The following is a 17,196-nucleotide window of genomic DNA, read 5'->3' on the forward strand; positions in this document are numbered from 1 at the left end:
AAGCTCTTCTTATACTAACTCTCAATTCTTTTTCCAGTGAACCAAATAAAATATTAAAAGTAATTATTAATAATAGTATAAAAATTACATAAAAATATTTTATAATTAATTTCCATAGATCAAATGTTTTTAAAAAATTCTTATAATTAATATATTTTAAGCTAATAAATTTTTGAAAAGATACATTCCCATCTAACTCTAAATAGAAACTAGCTCACCCTCTCCTTCGACATTGCCATCAAGACCGAAAAGTTAGGGAATCAAATATTATTAATAAAAAAAATTATAAATTACAATTACATCTAGAACGTTCCTGCCGCATATTCCTACTTTATTGTTCTTTTAGAAACCTAACTAAGCTATTATAATGCCTTGGAATTGGCACACATTCACATCATAGGAAATTAAAGAAAACTAAGCTAATAATTAACTCTAACTAGATACATGTTATCCTATATTTTCATTTTTCAACAATTTTTAGTCCATTTATATGTTCTTCCTCCTTTAAACAAATTCTCCATCCATAAAAAACGTGGATTAAGATACAATTCTTACATTGAAAAATAATTAAAATAGTGTAACTATCATGAATAATAGAAAATTTAAAATAGCCAATTTAATATTTCTTATATTAGTGGAAATTGAATTAGACTAACTGAGAGTAAAAAAATGACTTACAATGATCAAATTACATCATAGATATTTTTTTTTAAATTTTTTTCTTTTAGCTAATCTTTTTCTACGTATAAAATATTTTTGAGCATGACTCAATTTGTTGATAAGTTCTTGTTTTAACATAATATTTAAAAAATTTTGACCAATTTGTACCTTCTGCTTGGTACCGTCTAACAAATAATCTACCAAAACATGATTTTTAAAATAAATATTAACAAATTTTACACTAAAAAATTTTAAACAAAAACATAAACTATTTTAATTAGTAACATTTTTTTTTTGGTTTTCAGTCCAACCAAAAATGTTATTATGTCAACCACTCAACCATTGTCAAAACAAAACGAATTTAGCAATCAACAAAACTATGCCTCATTTGCAATTACTTTAGAGCTCTTTCAAATTGCTAGTTATTAATGCATAAGTACATATGAAAGCTTGGATTAAGAAGAAAGCAATGAAGTGAAGCAGAGTCGGCCTTACAAAAGAGGAATGTTAGACTTATATATTGTAGACAACAAAGTAGAGATATATCTAAAACAAGAGAAGTGCTACTACATGCTAATAGCTAAAAAATTTTGATATGGAAGCAAATGAGTGATATACTTTAACATAGTAATTTTTGGTGTTTTTTAAAATTGTGGGAGTCCGATTTGTGTTTAAAAAGTTAAAAAAAATTCAAAGTACACAAATCGGACTATGCGAGTTGTTTGATTTTAAAATTTTGCTTAAAAAATCACATGGTCCGACTTGTGGTTGGGCAAAGAATTTCGGAAGCTAGAAAACGGACCCTCCGAGTTATTTGTTGTTGTCAATTTTTGTATGAAATAGAATATCAAACACAATTCGGACTGTCCGTTACTGATGGAGAATTCGGACCACATGGCTCCGAGTGCAACACCACTTTTGCTTCCATATTCAAATTAAAAAGTGATATGCTAATACTAGTTGCTTCACTTTCTTCTTTTGTGTAAACACTAATATTCAACTAGATAATAAATAAACAAATAAATAAATAAATAAGAGAAAAAAAGAAGCAATATAATAATAATGAATACCTATGCTCATCTTCAGTCCAACGAGAAAATTTCTTTGTATTGTTGGGGTTGGCAGATTGGTTTTGTTCCCTTGTTGCTGCCTCCATTGGTGCTGCCTTCTCCGCTGCGGCCACGACTACCTCCGCCCTGCCATGATAGAAATAAACAAAATATTTGATAAACAAAATTTATAAACAACATAAATTTTTTCTTTTCCAAAAAAGAACGAAACAAATGTTTGTGTTATTTATTAACACCTTGTAAATTATTTAATGATAAAATAATTTGACTAACAAGTGCCCCAAAATTTGTCAGTTTAATTTTTTCTTTTCTTGATATAAGATTATTTTGACTATTTTTGTAAAGAAAAATATACAGTTTATTATTGTAATTTTAAAATAATTTATTTATTCAAAAAACAAATCAAGGGAGAAAAACGTTCATTGTTTATACAGTTTGTTCATAAAACTTTTAAGAAAAAAGAAAGATAGAATAAGTAATTAAAAAGAAAGAAAAAGTGGGAGGAGAGAATGAAAATATGTATCGGCTAAAAATAAATAAAGAAATAAAAAGAGAATGAAAATATGTAAAGTACAAACCTGTGATGTTGATGATCAGTGTTATAAGGCGGTGGTGGTGGGGTGGTTGTTGCATTGATGATGGGAATGGAGACAGGGTTGTGTTCCAATGTGGTGGCAGGAGCAGCCATTGTCATAGTCATGTTCTCAGATGCAGCATTCAGAGGAGTGTTTGCAGTATAACCGTTATGGATGACATTGATGTCCTTCATCAGCTTCTTGAAGCATTCTTGCAGTTGCGCCGGGGTCTTTCCAGGGAGACGAGCAGCGATCAGCTCCCAGCGGTCGTGTTTAGTATAATGAAAACAATTGGCAATAACTGACTCAAAGGCTTTGTTCTCCTCCCAAGTCCAGATCTGAGGTTGCATAGGTTGGAGCTGAAGCTGAGACTCAGGTGGTTGATAACCACACACGTCAGCAAGAAACTGCTGAAACTGCTGAGGATGAGGGTGGGACTGAGGCTGAGGCTGAGACCAAGGTGGTTGATAACCACACATGTCAGTGAGAAACTGCTGAGGCCGAGGCTGAGGCTGAGGCTGAGACTGAGGCTGAGACTCAGGTGGTTGATAACCACACACGTCAGCAAGAAACTGCTGAAACTGCTGAGGATGAGGGTGGGACTGAGCCTGAGGCTGAGCTTCCGGCAAACACTCAGCAACAACCATATCAAACTGAGGGTGAGACTGATGTGGTTGATAACCACAAGTGTCAACGAAAAACTGAGCTACTGTAATCTCCCTTACATCCGGCTGCGTCTTGGGCTGGGACTTGGGCTGAGAGTGAGGCGGAGGCTGTAGCTGAGGTGGTTGATTGCCACCCACGTCAATGGCACACTGCTCTACCATATTCCTTCTATCCGGCTGTGGCTGAGGTGATTGATTATTACTCATGTCCGCATAGAGGTCTATCATATCAAAAGGATCTATCGTATCCAAAAGATCTATCATATCCCAAGGATCCATCGTTGAGAAAGTACCTAGTTCCTCTTCACTCATTCTTCTTCTTCTTCTTTAGCTTCTTGCTTGGTTTCCTATTTTTAGATATAGCATTTATATAAGCTTCAGACAGAGTGTGTCACTTTAAATTAGATTATGGGAAAAATAGAAAGTTTTCATTTTTTATTTTTAAATTCTATTTAATTTTCAAAATCTCATTCTAGGATGGACCGACATAATGAAGATAGTGAAGGTAGCATGCATGAGGTTAACAAAAGAAAGTATCTACAAACAATAAAAGAAACAGAGTATCTATAAACAAACTGATTTTTAAAATTGCAAATTAAAAACAAAAGAGTTGACTCGACAAAATTTGTTTAAATAGACTAAACTTTTATTTTAAATAACCATGTATCATTAATCCAACGTTTAAACTTTAAACTCATTGTATATGAGAGCAGCAAAGTTTGTTAAAATGTAAATGGAAAGTGGTGTAAATGTGGAGGAAAAAAATAACAACTTTTTATGAAATCTAACTGGAGTCAGTGAACGTCACGCGCCGTGACCCTGGCGGTGCTCGAGACGACCGGCACGGCGGTGGAATCACCACGAGCTGGATGACGTCGTTTCCTTCTTCATTGTCTTGTTCGGATTTTTTCTTCTGTTCAGACACAGTGAGAAGTGTTTCCTGCCTTTTCATTTTTTCTTTTTGAGTCTCAGATTTCTTCGTTTTTCTGTTTGTATTTTGAGAATGTTCACCGGCGTTGGAGTAGGGTCACCGGAGAAACAGATCGGCAGCAACAATTTCCGACGGTATTATCTTTTGAGTAGTGTGTATAAATGAAGCAATGATGTCGGTGTTGTTTTTCTCTTGGAGAAAGAGAGAAAACAGTGATTAGGGCTAATGCTGAGGGAACATTGCTGTTTTCGTTTGAAGGGGAGAGAAATTGAGAAAAACAAAAGCTTTGACTTGACACAATTTTTCAAGCAACAAGTAATTTAATCAAACTCACTCAATTTTTTATAAGTATTAAATTAATAAATAATATTAGATAACTAACTTTTTTTAATTACTTTAAATATCTTTTAATTATACTCTTTTCGTTACTCTTTTAATAGTATATTTTTTTCACTTTTAACCTTTTTTAATTTTAACCTTAATTTTTACTCTAAATTGAAAAATTTATGGGTTCATTAGAATTTTTAATTTAAGATCAGGATTAAAATAACTAATAGTGATTAATAGTTGGTTATTAAAAAATTAATAAAAAATATATTTAAAATATAATTGAAACATCAAAAATAAAATTAAAATAAATTAAATTTAGAGACTTTTTTAAAATTTTTAAAAATATTTTAAAAACAGAAGCGGACTTTATCGATTGATTTTTTTTAGTAATGGAATTTCTGATTGTGTTATTCATTATTATGAAAAAATTGGGTGTTCTAATTTATTATGGATATTAATTTTTTTAATTTAAATCCTCAAAACTGAGGCTCAAAATTGCATGAGACAAAAATCAATAGAAATTTTCTTATGGTATGTATGTCTATAAAAGTTCTTATCTTTAAATTGTATAAATATGCAACAAAAAATAAAGATATGATAAGATAATCATAATAAATAAAATTAAAAAAATAAAATCTTTTGATTAGAATTTATATTAATTTTATCTTAAAATTAATTTATTAAATTATCTTTTACTTCACATAGAAATAAGATGTACAAGTTACTGTCTTATAAAATCAACTACAAAATCTATTTTTATTTTAAAAGGGATATTTTGTGTGTTTTTTTTAAATTAAAGATATGGTGTTTGATACAACAAATGCTTTAAAAGAAGGTTTGTATCCTAATATAGGACTACCTTTATGAAGCAAATATTTATTATTATTATCAATCATAATTCATAACACTAATTTAATCATTCTGTCCGCTTCATTTAAAACTATTAGGATTAAAACACAACCAAATAAGCAAAAGAAAACCAAAACAGAAACATTGCACTAAAGCTTTAAAATAACCACTATCATTAACAGAAAAAAATCACTTCTAACGCTTTGGACATTTTTACCCTTTGGTCTACTACTGAATGTTGCACCAAAATTGAATACCCTAAGACTTATTAATTACGGGAAATTGAGTTCCATTAGACACACTTTTGATTATTGCAATTCACAATGTATAAAATGACATGAGAAAATGATAGCACAAGTCTACAACTCATTTTTTTTTTTACTTTAAAAGAGCCATACTGCCTGCATAGAGGGGCAGAATCAGAACAGTATATGATAATTACAATTTGTTGCAAAGATGTTGATAAAACCGTCGGACAGGCACATACAAAAACTTTTGAGGTTAAATTTAACATTAGTTACAGTGCAAACACCAACACCAATAATCACAACCATGACTGACATTTTCACTCCCCTTGAGTAGTGCTTGCTGTGAAGGATCCATTCCATCACACAAACCACTGGAATCATGCTTAGTTTTGATAAAATGAGATATTATCAAACACTCCTTAATCCTTGCTCAGAATTTTAGGTCAATCATCGATGGAGGTTTTTGTATTTGCTGTGCGCGAGGAAGAAAAGATCAGAGGGACCAAAGTTAGAGTTGAAGAATGAAACTGCAGAGAGAGAGAGAGAGACTAACTGAACGAGAGCGACAGCGGGGCGAGTGTGAGCGACGACGACGAGCGCGGGAGCAGCGAAGCAAAGACGGCGCGGCGGCAGCGGAGCAAAGACGGCACGGCGGCAGCGGAGAGAGAAGGTTGGTGAAATGGCAAAGAGGAAATGGAGAATGCGCGAATTGGGGTGAAATGTCGGAGGTAAAATGTAAGGGGCTTTTTCCAGAAATAAAAAGAGAAATTTATATTTTCCCAAACACCAATTTTGAACCTTAATTTTTTTGATACTATTTTTTTTGTTTAGAGCAAGTTCACCGCACCTGGTGAATTCTATAAAAATTATAGAATTGTTTGAATTCCGCGCAAAAATACACCGACAACAAGCATAATTTCTTTTAGAATTATTTTAATTATAAATTAAAAAAATAAGCCATATTTAATAATAGCAACTATTATTATCATCTCCAAAAATACACAGATATATCGAAATAAGGCATATTTAACAAGAATTTTTTAAATTATAAGTCGTATTTTTATTTTGAAATGAATTTTACAAAAATATAAATAAATTTTTTCAAAATAAAATACGACTTATAATTTAAAAAATTCTTGTTAAATATGCCTTATTCCGGTGTATCTGGGTATTTCTGGAGACGATAATAATAGTTGCCATTGTTAAATATGGCTTATAATTTAATAATAGCTGCCATTGTTAAAATAAAAATTAATAATCTTTATATAATAAACATATTATCTATTTAATTTTAAAGAGGGATCTTCATCGTTTAAGTTTATTGACGATACAGTTGATATTATAAATATTAAAATAAACAATCCATCCGACGATTTTAAAAAAAAAATTTTGCCCATTACTCTGTCAATAAAATATTATAAGGTTACTAAAATAATAGACGGTTTAATTGTTGATTTTAATTTTTTATTTTTAATTATTTTTTAATTTTATTGACGACAAGTCGTCGAAAAATATCGACAAAAATTATAGTTATCAATTTTTAGCGTCGATAATTACGTTATTTTTTGTAGTGATTCTCATTTGTATGTGTTTGTTGAAATTACATTTAAGGTTTGTATTAATGATTGTTCAGTCTAGTCCATAATGTGATAACGCTAAATGGATTTGTTTAAGCCCCAAAGTATCAATTTGTCATGGACTAAAAGATTTCGGAAATCCTAATTGCACCACCAATTATGTTTTAAAATTGGCAAAAGTGCATTATATTAGTTAGTGACTTATTTTTTTGTCAACAGTATGCTAACGTGACTTGATGATGTGGATTGTTAATTAGTGACACATGTTATTTTATGATTTAACCACAGAGTAATAGTATAATAATGAATCGATCAATAGCACGTGACATACTAACGTGAATGATTGTACCATGTATCACAATATTATTTGATTATGTATTATTAGTGACGGATTCAAACATTTTAAATTGTGAGAGCAAAAATATATAAGACATAAGATAATAAAAAAATTTATATAAATATATTGATAATGCTGAAAAGATAAAAATATAAAATTACCTTATTTCTATAAGGGATAAGTATTGTTTTAGTTCCTAACGTTGAGAGTTAGAATCGAAATCATCCCCAATGTAATTTTTTATTTAGAATCATCCTTAACGTTTTATTTCGTATTAAAATCGTCCTTTTAAATTTTTATAGACAAAAATACCCTCCACCACTACCAGCACCTTTACCACCACCATTACCTCCCTTACTTCAACACACCCACCTTCCTTACTTCCATCAAACACTAATAATCAGATTAAGAACACCAATAATAACACATTCAAATTCAGAAATAACAACATCAAATTCTATAGCAAAATTAAAAATAGAAAAATCAGAAACAAATGTAGAAAAAGAAGCAAATTCAATAGCAAAATTCAACAGATGCAGAAGAAGAAGCAAAATCCAGATGCAACAGCAAAAACAGATGTAGAAACAACAAAAACAGCAAATTCAACAGCAAAAATAGCAAATTTAACAGTAAAAATAGCAAATTCAATAGCAAAATTCAACAGAAAAAGCAGATGCAGAAGCAAAATCGGAAGCAGATGCAGAAGAAGAAGCAGATGCAGAAACCGAAGCAGACCCACTGGCGCTTCGTCCTTTCTCCTTCCTCGTGCATATCTGCTCTTTGCTGTTCTGCTTTCCCGACGGCAGTTCGTGGGCGAATCGGCAGCGACGGCTCAGCGGCGTGGTCTCCCTCCAAGGCCCGATGACGACGCAGAGACGTAACACCATTAACACCATGCTGCCGGTGCCACCCAATCCCATCAACATCACCATCACCATCTCCATCATGTTCCTCTTCATTTTCTTCCTCTTCTTCTCCGACTTCTTCCACTTCCCCTCCTCCCTCTCCCCCATCACCACCACCATCACCACCACCACTAGTTGAAGCGCTCGATTCACTCCCGCTGTTGCCGCATTAGAGCCATTTACCGATATAGTGAGAGCGTTTAGGAGGTGGGGTGCTAACGGTTCAGGGAGAAATGGGGTAATAGGTTGGCGCTGAATTAGTCAAAAGATGCAGCTTTGCAAGGGTTCGGTAAGTGTAAGGGTTTGAAGATGAATCATGTGAGTGTTTAGGGTTTCTTGACAGCGACGGCGGCTTCAAGCTTCGTCGCCGCCACTGCTGCCGTCCCCCCTCCCCCTCTCCCTTGCCCCTTTTCCTCCCTCCTCTCCTCTTTCCCTTTTTCCTTTCTCCCTTCTCCTGGCGTTCTTTTCTTCTTTTTTTTTTTTAATTTTACTTATTTTTTATTTATTAGAATAGGAGTACTTTTGTAATAAAATTAAAAATTTTATTAAAAATGACGATTTTGTTAAAAATGTCAAGGATGATTCTAAATTAAAAATTACATTGGGGACGATTTCGATTCTAACCCTCAATGTTAGGAACCAAAACAATATTTATCCCTTTCTATAATTACACACTAATTACATTTAAAATTATTCAATTATTTAAGTGGTAGTTAAGAAATATAAAATAAAAAAACTTAATAGCAAAAAAGAGAATTTTGGATTGCTTTAGAACTATTTTTCTATTCAAAGCATATAAAATTAAATAACATAAAAATATTAAATATTAAATAATCTTTCATTTACAACACTGGTATATTAATAGGTCCAATCTTGACTATTAATTTATTTTGTTTATAAATTAAAAATATATAATAATAGCAAATGTGATGTTAATTCATATGGTAAACGGTTTATCTTTTGAATAAAAGGATTATTATTCAAGTATTTAAAATAATAAAACACATTTTTTTATAAATTATATATGATGAACGGTATCTTAGTAAAAAATATATATAATAAATACCTTATGTCTTCATTATATATTTTATAGATTATCTAATAATTATTCAATCAATTAATAAAGAAAGACTAAAATTATTTTTAAATAATAATAATAATAATAATGAAGTTAGTTAAATAGAAAGATAGATATATACAAGTACAGTATATTTTATTATTTCAACTAAGATTTAAATAATTCTTAATCAAATTTATGTTTGAAAAATTAATCATCAAAATACATATGGTTAGAAATAAGTAGTATGACGAAAATTTAATCTATTATATGTTAAATAATTTGTCGAAGAGTTAATATAATAAGATTTTTTATTAAATTTAAACATTTATAGTTATGATAGTAATCATAATAACGAAAAATAAATTTTTTATAATTATTGCATATTTGTTAATAGGATACTTTTAAAGATGAACATAGTACTAAAATTTTTTTGACCTATGACTATCATAATAATTAACAATCTATTTATTATATTTTGATTTCAGACATCTAATATTTTGGGGTGTTAGTTAAATGGATATTGAGTATGATTTAAATACTTATAAAATTAATGATTAGTCAATAAAAATCCGTCAACTCTCAGTAAAGAGTTTGAGCTCTATGATTATAATGATCGAAATAAATAAAACATTGATCAAGGAGATTGATCGAATGAATAAATGAGTTTCTTAGGTCATTCAGAGTTCATTATAATAATGGTAACAAGTTAGAGTTTGACAATTAAACTACACTTTAAGGATTAACCAAGAGTTGAAAAGATGGAAGAGATTATACTTTAATCTTTTTGGGTTCTTAGTAAAAATATATTACTTCATACTATCAGGTCATTAAAGAGTGTTGTTAGACACCAACCTTTGATTAGTAAATTTAATATGACTAATTAATACCCACTCAGTATTGAAACTATTTGTAACATCCCGAATTTTTAAAAATTAAATAATGAGTTATTTATGATTTATTATATTTGTTGAGAATTTTATTTTAAAAAATTATTTTACAAAAAGTAATTAAATAAAAATTTATGATACTTCTAATTTAAAAATAATTAAGAGTCATATGTAATTTTCATAATAATTAAAATTTAAATTAATTAATATTTTTATATAAATTTTATTATAATAAAATATTTTATATAATTGAAATTAAAATTTTGATAATTCAAAAATAGTGAGAACTTATTAATTTAATTTAAATAATTAGAATTTAGTTCATCTTTATAAACTAAAAGAAAAATTTATTGATTTATCTCTAATTTTAAATTAGAGTAATTATTTAAAAATAATTTGTAAATTGATAAATAAATACTTAAAGTAATTTTTATGGATTATATTTGATTTAAAATTGTTATTATACTCTCTAATTTTATCAACATATCTATTCTATCTTTATTCTTTTATAAAATCCCTAATTTTTAATCTAAATTCCCAAATAAAAAATCCTAATTCCCAAATTGAAAACTTTAACCCTAACCTCTTTATCCCAACTGCCATTTGAAAAACCCACGAATTTATAAATAATTAGTTAATCAATTAATTATTATTTAAAAATATTAGAAAATTAAAATTTTCAATTTATAATGGATGAAATAATTAAAATATGAATTTTTACACTAATTTCAAAGATTTTAGCTCAAAATTGAATCGAACAGGTCAAACCGATTGAACCGAATTTAAAATGGACCCAAGGCCCAACCCAATACTACATTAATATGTGGCTTCAGCCACTCTTCCCCCAAAAGAAAGGGAATCACGTTGAATGCTAGGGGAGAAGGGGGAAGAAAGTGTGAAACTCCACAACATTAAATTGCCCATAACTTTTGATTCGGAGTTTCGATTGTCGAGCCGTCAGCGGCCACGCGTTCATCTCAAAATTTTCTGCAAAATCCACCCAACAATCTGGTAAGGAATCAGCTATTTCTCACCCAGTCTCTCTCTCCTTAAATTCAAAAATATTAAGTTATTAAGTTTTGAGATTTTGTGATTTAACGATGTTAGGTGTGCTCAAGTGGTAAGGAGTCACTAGGCTTTGTCCCAAACTTCCGTTGGTAAGGTAAAAAACTTTTAACCCTTGTGAAATTGTTAAATTAGCAACTTCTATATTGATTTTAGTGATGTTTGTGTAGAATTAAATTATATATATGTGAATTGGAACCAAATTGATGAAGTTGGAAGCTTGAGTTTGAGCTTGGAGGCTGGGAACTTGTGTTGGTATGATTGTGGTAAAGTGAAAGCTTAAGGAAACAGTGAAATTGAGGTGCTTCTGGTTTAGGAAGAAATCGGCCAAGGTATGGTTTTGGTTTCTCGTATGTAATATATAATGTCTTATGAAAATTCAGGCTAGATGACCATAAGATAGGTTGAAGCATGTATGTATGTTATAAAGCAATAGTTTAAATAGAGAGGAATAGGAGGATATTTCAGAATAAAAGCAAAAGAGTTGAAGAAATCATCCACATGACCATGCTTAGCTGCGACGAGTGGCGAGGTGTACGATCCTAATGTTGTTGATGGCTTTGCCGGAGATGACATGCGAATTTTTTCATTGGTGGATTGGTACTTCTTGGAGTTGTTTGTCTTTGTGTTGACAATGTATGCTCCACTTTAGTGTATCGAGCTCTTTTGTTTTCAAAAAAAATGTTGAAGCATGTATGTATGTTATGAGTTAGTAACCTTAATGAAAATATTGAGTTGTTTTGAAATGGGTTGATGGTTGGTGATTTAATGATAATACTTTAATGATTGAGTATGAGATTATGTTGATTATGAATTCTTGGGGTTGAAATTCATGAATTTGTGTATTGATGGGTCATTGAGTAAATGAGAATTGGTTAGGTATGAGTATGTATTGGTTGAATGAGTATGAGTTGGTATATGTAGAAATATTGTTGTGTTAAGTATTGATGAGTATTGACTTGAAGTATATTAAATTGAGAATATTGAATGAGTTGAGGAATTGAGAATTGAATAGTTTAAATGGATCAATGATTGATTAAAGGTTTATAAGTATTTGGTATTGATTATGAGTGTTTTGGAAGTGTTTTGGTTGATAGTGGTTTGGTTTGAAAATGAAAATTTGGTAAAAATAGAGGTTGGTATTTTTTAGGAAAAATATGATTTTTGATCGAATTTCGATGGGCCATAACTTAGCTTCCGAATCCTCAAACTTTTTTAAATTTATTTCAATTGAAAACTGGGTCCGTGAAGTTTATACCGTTTGAAGAACGGATGAAAAATAATTTTTAACGAAAAAGTTATGCTCGTTAGAAGTTGGATGTGAAAAATGTGAATTCTGTACTATTAGCAGCTTTTTAAGGAAAATGAAGGGGGTGCATACGCAGAAGTATGGCTGCCTATGCGACCATTCGCCTCTGTCCAGTGCACTTGTGTACGCGGACAAGGGTTGCGTACACGGCCTGGGAAAATGAGGCACACGCGTACGCGGAAACACGGCTGCTTACGCAGTCGTTCGCCTTTGTCCAGTGTACTCGCGTATGCAGACATGAGTCGCATACGCGAGTCAGGAAAAATAACACTTCCGCGTACACGGGACATGGTTCGCATACGCGGAGCCCTATTTTCAGCAAATTGAGTTTTGTGATTTAAACATGATTCTGAACATGTAAACCTATATTTTAACTATTTAAGACCCTAAACTTAGTTTTAATCATAGTGAGGGATTGAACCTTGAGGAGATGGTGACTTAGAAGTGAAGAAAGTTTGTGAAGTGGTGGAGTATGGTTGAGGAAGTGCAGAATTGATGATGACATATAGTTGATGACTGAATTGAGAGGTGAATGTTGAGATTAGCGATGACTGAGTATGGCCGAATTGGTTGAGATGGCAAGGTCTGGGTGTGATCCTGCTTGCGTGTTACCTCGAAAGTTGTATTGGCGCCTGCACTAGGCAAGAACGGAGGTTCCAACCCGTTTTGCTCTTGCTTCCGGTGTCGTGATGGTGACGGAGGTTTTATCCCCCCTCGTGGTGAGGACGGGGGTTTCATCTCACTCACGAGGTTGGCAAGTTGAGGACGAAGGATTTTCTCTCTTATCATGATGTGGATGTGGAGAAGGTGGAAATGCACTCTCCTTCATTTGTGTTCTTCCTGGGGATGCGCAACCTAGATACCATCTCCGAGTTAGTTACTAGATGTGTCGGGTTCAGGCAGTTTAACCGACACGTGAGCTCACGGCCAGTAGGAAAGGCATACATTATATGCATATGTGTGTTTTGATTGATTGTGCATTAATTGAGTTTGCCTATGTGATTATCATGCTTACCTACTATATTTGCTACTTGTCGTATCTGTATCCTACTTGTGTTTGCTTTGTTTATATTTGCTTGTCTGTTTATCGAAGTTTTGGAGGATCGGAAGAAGGCAGAAATTAGGGCTTAAGTTAGAAATGAATTAGAAATAAGAGCCTTAGATAACCTACCCTGTTTATGGTTTTTAATTTATAAACTTTAAGATTTAAATCTGAGTGTCGGAGATCTAGAATTGCCTCTGGCTTTCTCGATACCATATATATTATGTACGTGGGCACTATTACCATGCTGAGAACCTCCAGTTCTCATTCCATACATATGTTGTCATTTTTCAGATGCAAGTCGAGAAGCCCTTTGCTAGGCGTCTGGAGTTCCTGTCGCAGCAGAATTGGAACTTTGTATTTTGGGTGTTTTGATGTGTATATATATATAGACTTCTCCTTATTATGCTTCACTTTTGTTCCTCATAGAGGCTTTTGGAGAACTAAGGTTTATTTTGAATATTTTGGAACTTGGGATTGTATATACTTATATAAATATTCTCCGGCCGGCCTTGGCTTCCCAGGTTGGGCCGGAGCTTGATATTATGTATCTTTTGACACTCCGCTCTTGTTATATATATATGTGTGTGTGTGTGTGTGTGTGTGTAATTACTTTTCTTCGTATACAAGTTTCTGTACATGAGCATTCGTTTTTCTTTTCACGTTTTTTCTTTAACAACCTTCAAGGCTCCTCGAATATTATATTCTTTCAATTATATTATGTATATATATTTTATTTTAGAGGTCGTAATACCACACTACCTCTGTTGTACGACTTAAGCATAAAGCACTATGTGGTAGGGTGGTACACCATTCCCTTTTCTAAAATTTAAACACAATAGACATACACAGGGAAAGAAAAAGGAGAACGAAAAATGGGAGAATCGAGGAAGAAGAAAAGGAGAGGGGGAAAGAGAGGGAGACAGCGCTGGTGGGTGTCACTGTCACCGTTGCCGCCGCCAGGTGATGCCAGGGCATCTTAGGTTAGTTTCACAAGCCTTTTTCTTTGTTTTTAATAGGTTTTATGCACTTTCTTGAGTTATAAGTAAGCCATTTGGGTAGAAATTCATGTATGCCTATATTCATTCAACCATGAGTAATTTGATGCAATTTCATGATGATTTATGCTATGATGACTTGTATGCTAAGAATGATAAGAATTCTCATGATTTTAGCAAAGCTTTGAAGCATTCATTGGTTAATGATAGGTGAAGGAAGGCATGGAGGAAGGTTACAGAAGGAGCATGGAAAGGATGAAGAAGAAGCAACGTTGGTGGCTAAGTTGGACCACCAACGTTGCCTCAAACGTTGGAAGAGAAACAGAGCACTTCTCTGTAAACATGGCTGATGCTCACGTTGGAGGTGGCATTGGAGGTCCAATGTTAACCCCAACGTTATGAGAAAATGATCAATTATGGGGCTGAAAGAATTTTGAGTGGAGCGTATGCGCCTATGACGTGTACGCGTAAATAAGCATTTTTGACCTGTTTGTGCGGAAGCGCACGGTACGCGTACGCGCCAAGACCAAACGTTGGAGGTCCAACGTTGCATCAAACGCTAGCCTCCAACGTCCACGATGCTCAGCCCAGAATTCAGATTGGGAAATTTTGAATCGGTGCGTACCCGTCAGTGACGCGTACGCGCGGATGAAAAAAATAGCAATGGACGCCTAAGCGCACAGTACGCGTACGCGTGAAAGTGCCAACGTTGGAGGGAACGTTGGAGGTCCAACGCTGAGGCCAACGTCCCCTTCCTTGTTTTAAACTACAAAAAAGGAAAATCTTGCATCCACGCGCACGCTCACCATACGCGTACGCGTGGATGAGCTTTTTGCCCCTTTTGCGCGGAAGCGCATGGTACGCGTACTCGTGGGTTAGCTGACATTGGCCCTCCAACATTGAGTTAAACGCCAATGACAGCAAGCTTTCTGGTTTTGCTGGTTTATTTTAAAATGGAGTTTGAGTCAACGTTGGCCCTCAAACGTTGACTCAAACGTGAAGCATCAGAATTCAAAATCTCACACAGATCTCTTCTCAACACTAAGGGCAACCAATTGGAGCCATCTTCAACCCAATTCTATCAAGGCCAAAAGCCCAATTCAAGGCTTGAAGATCAATGGAAGAAAGTGTATAAATAGCTTAGAATTTAAGTTAGGAAAAACTTTTTACACCTTTTTCCATTTTTTAGTTTTCACCTACTGCACTTGGAATTTCAGAATGTATTTTACAATTCCAATTTCCATTTTGAGAGCTATTGTAACACCCTACCACACAAAGCTTTACACTTAAGTCGTAAAACAGAGGTGGTGTGGTATTACGACCTCTAAAATAAAATGAGTACATATAATAGCAGAAGAACTATAATACGCTAGGAGCCTTGAAGAATAGAGGAAATAAAAATCGCGAAATAAAAGCGCAACGTTCAAGGAACGATTTAACTTGCGTGCTAAGAAAACTATATCCATCAAACATAAAATTGTAAAAATAGGAATAGAGTGCCAAAGATACAAAATAACAAGCTTCTAACTCAGCCTGTGAAGTCAAGACTGGCCGGAGAATATTTACACATATATATATATACATATCCAAAACCCAAATATACATAAACAAAATCTTGCCTTTCCATAAACCTCTAAGAGGATCAAGAGAACAAGTTATGCGGAGAGAAAACTAAGTATATATATATATATACAGCAAAACTACCCAGTAACCACTTCGCTTCAAGAGTCCAGACGCCTAACGAGACGCCTCTCGACCTGCATCTAAAAAAACAACAACATTGTATGGAATGAGAACCGGAGGTTCTCAGTATGGTAAAGGTGCCACACACATAATATATAAGGTCTTGGGAATGCCAGAGGCAATCCTAGAACGCCGACACTCAGATTATAGAGCTTAAAGTATTAAACAGGAGCCATAAAAGGTGGTTTTCTAAAAACATTTAATCCTAACTTAACTTAACCTTAAATCTAAGTCCCATACTGCCATTCCTCCATACCTCCAACTCATTCATGCATTTTTACAGACAAATAGACAGATAAGGTAAACACAAGAAGGTTACAGTTATTATAGGTAACAATTACACATTTAGCATGGCAAGTACATATAGGCACACCCAATTAAAGCACAAGCAAGTAATTCAAGTAATATGCATATGATGCATGCCTGTCCTATGGCTGATGAGGCTCATCTGTCGGTATCCAGCCAACCCGACAAGTCTGAAATGTCCTTAGACTGTCCCCCGACGTGCATCCCTAAGAGTCTATGCATAGCTTTTTCTCAAATAATCAATATTGATCAGTGGGGGTAACATTCCTGGGAATTTATATAGTGCCCGGTCACACTTACGTCGTAGGGTCAATAGAGTATCGAGTTTTCAACCTATTACACGTGGTGGCAAGCCACGACACTTGATCCAGGGAATCTCGTATCTCAGATTATTCAAATTCATAAGCCATATAAATAATTCAATTATAATTCATCAACATCCACATCATTCTCAATCGCATCTCATTCATCATTATACGTTAATCATATTCAATCCTTATCCTTCATTATCACACCTCCCATTCCGTCCATCAATAGTTCTAATTCAAAACATAATTCATTCTTTTCTAAATGAATTAAACTTAAAACATGCTCATATTCTTAATAACTCTAAATCAAACCATATAACCTTTGAATCTA

At 33.1% G+C, this 17,196-nt stretch overlaps 1 protein-coding gene across 1 annotated transcript; it reads right to left on the reverse strand.

The window, feature by feature from the left end:
- Positions 1 to 1,030: 1,030 nt before the first annotated feature.
- LOC112776948 (uncharacterized) lies at positions 1,031 to 4,146 on the reverse strand. Its single transcript, XM_025821228.3, has 3 exons — positions 3,743 to 4,146; positions 2,309 to 3,317; positions 1,031 to 1,856 (listed from the first exon to the last, which is right to left on the reverse strand). The coding sequence occupies exons 2-3, from the start codon at positions 3,280 to 3,282 to the stop codon at positions 1,661 to 1,663; spliced, it is 1,170 nt and encodes a 389-aa protein (XP_025677013.1). The 5' UTR covers positions 3,283 to 3,317; positions 3,743 to 4,146; the 3' UTR covers positions 1,031 to 1,660.
- Positions 4,147 to 17,196: the final 13,050 nt, after the last annotated feature.

The sequence above is a fragment of the Arachis hypogaea genome, chromosome 19 (assembly GCF_003086295.3).
Source record: "Arachis hypogaea cultivar Tifrunner chromosome 19, arahy.Tifrunner.gnm2.J5K5, whole genome shotgun sequence".
NCBI lineage: Eukaryota > Viridiplantae > Streptophyta > Magnoliopsida > Fabales > Fabaceae > Arachis > Arachis hypogaea.

Excerpts from the sequence above, each read along its gene's own strand:
- LOC112776948 (XM_025821228.3), bottom strand. The coding sequence starts at position 3,282 with ATGAGTGAAGAGGAACTAGGTACTTTCTCAACGATGGATCCTTGGGAT. Across the intron at positions 1,857-2,308 it reads ACTGATCATCAACATCACAG|GGCGGAGGTAGTCGTGGCCG; the intron begins GTTTGTACTTTA and ends CTATCATGGCAG.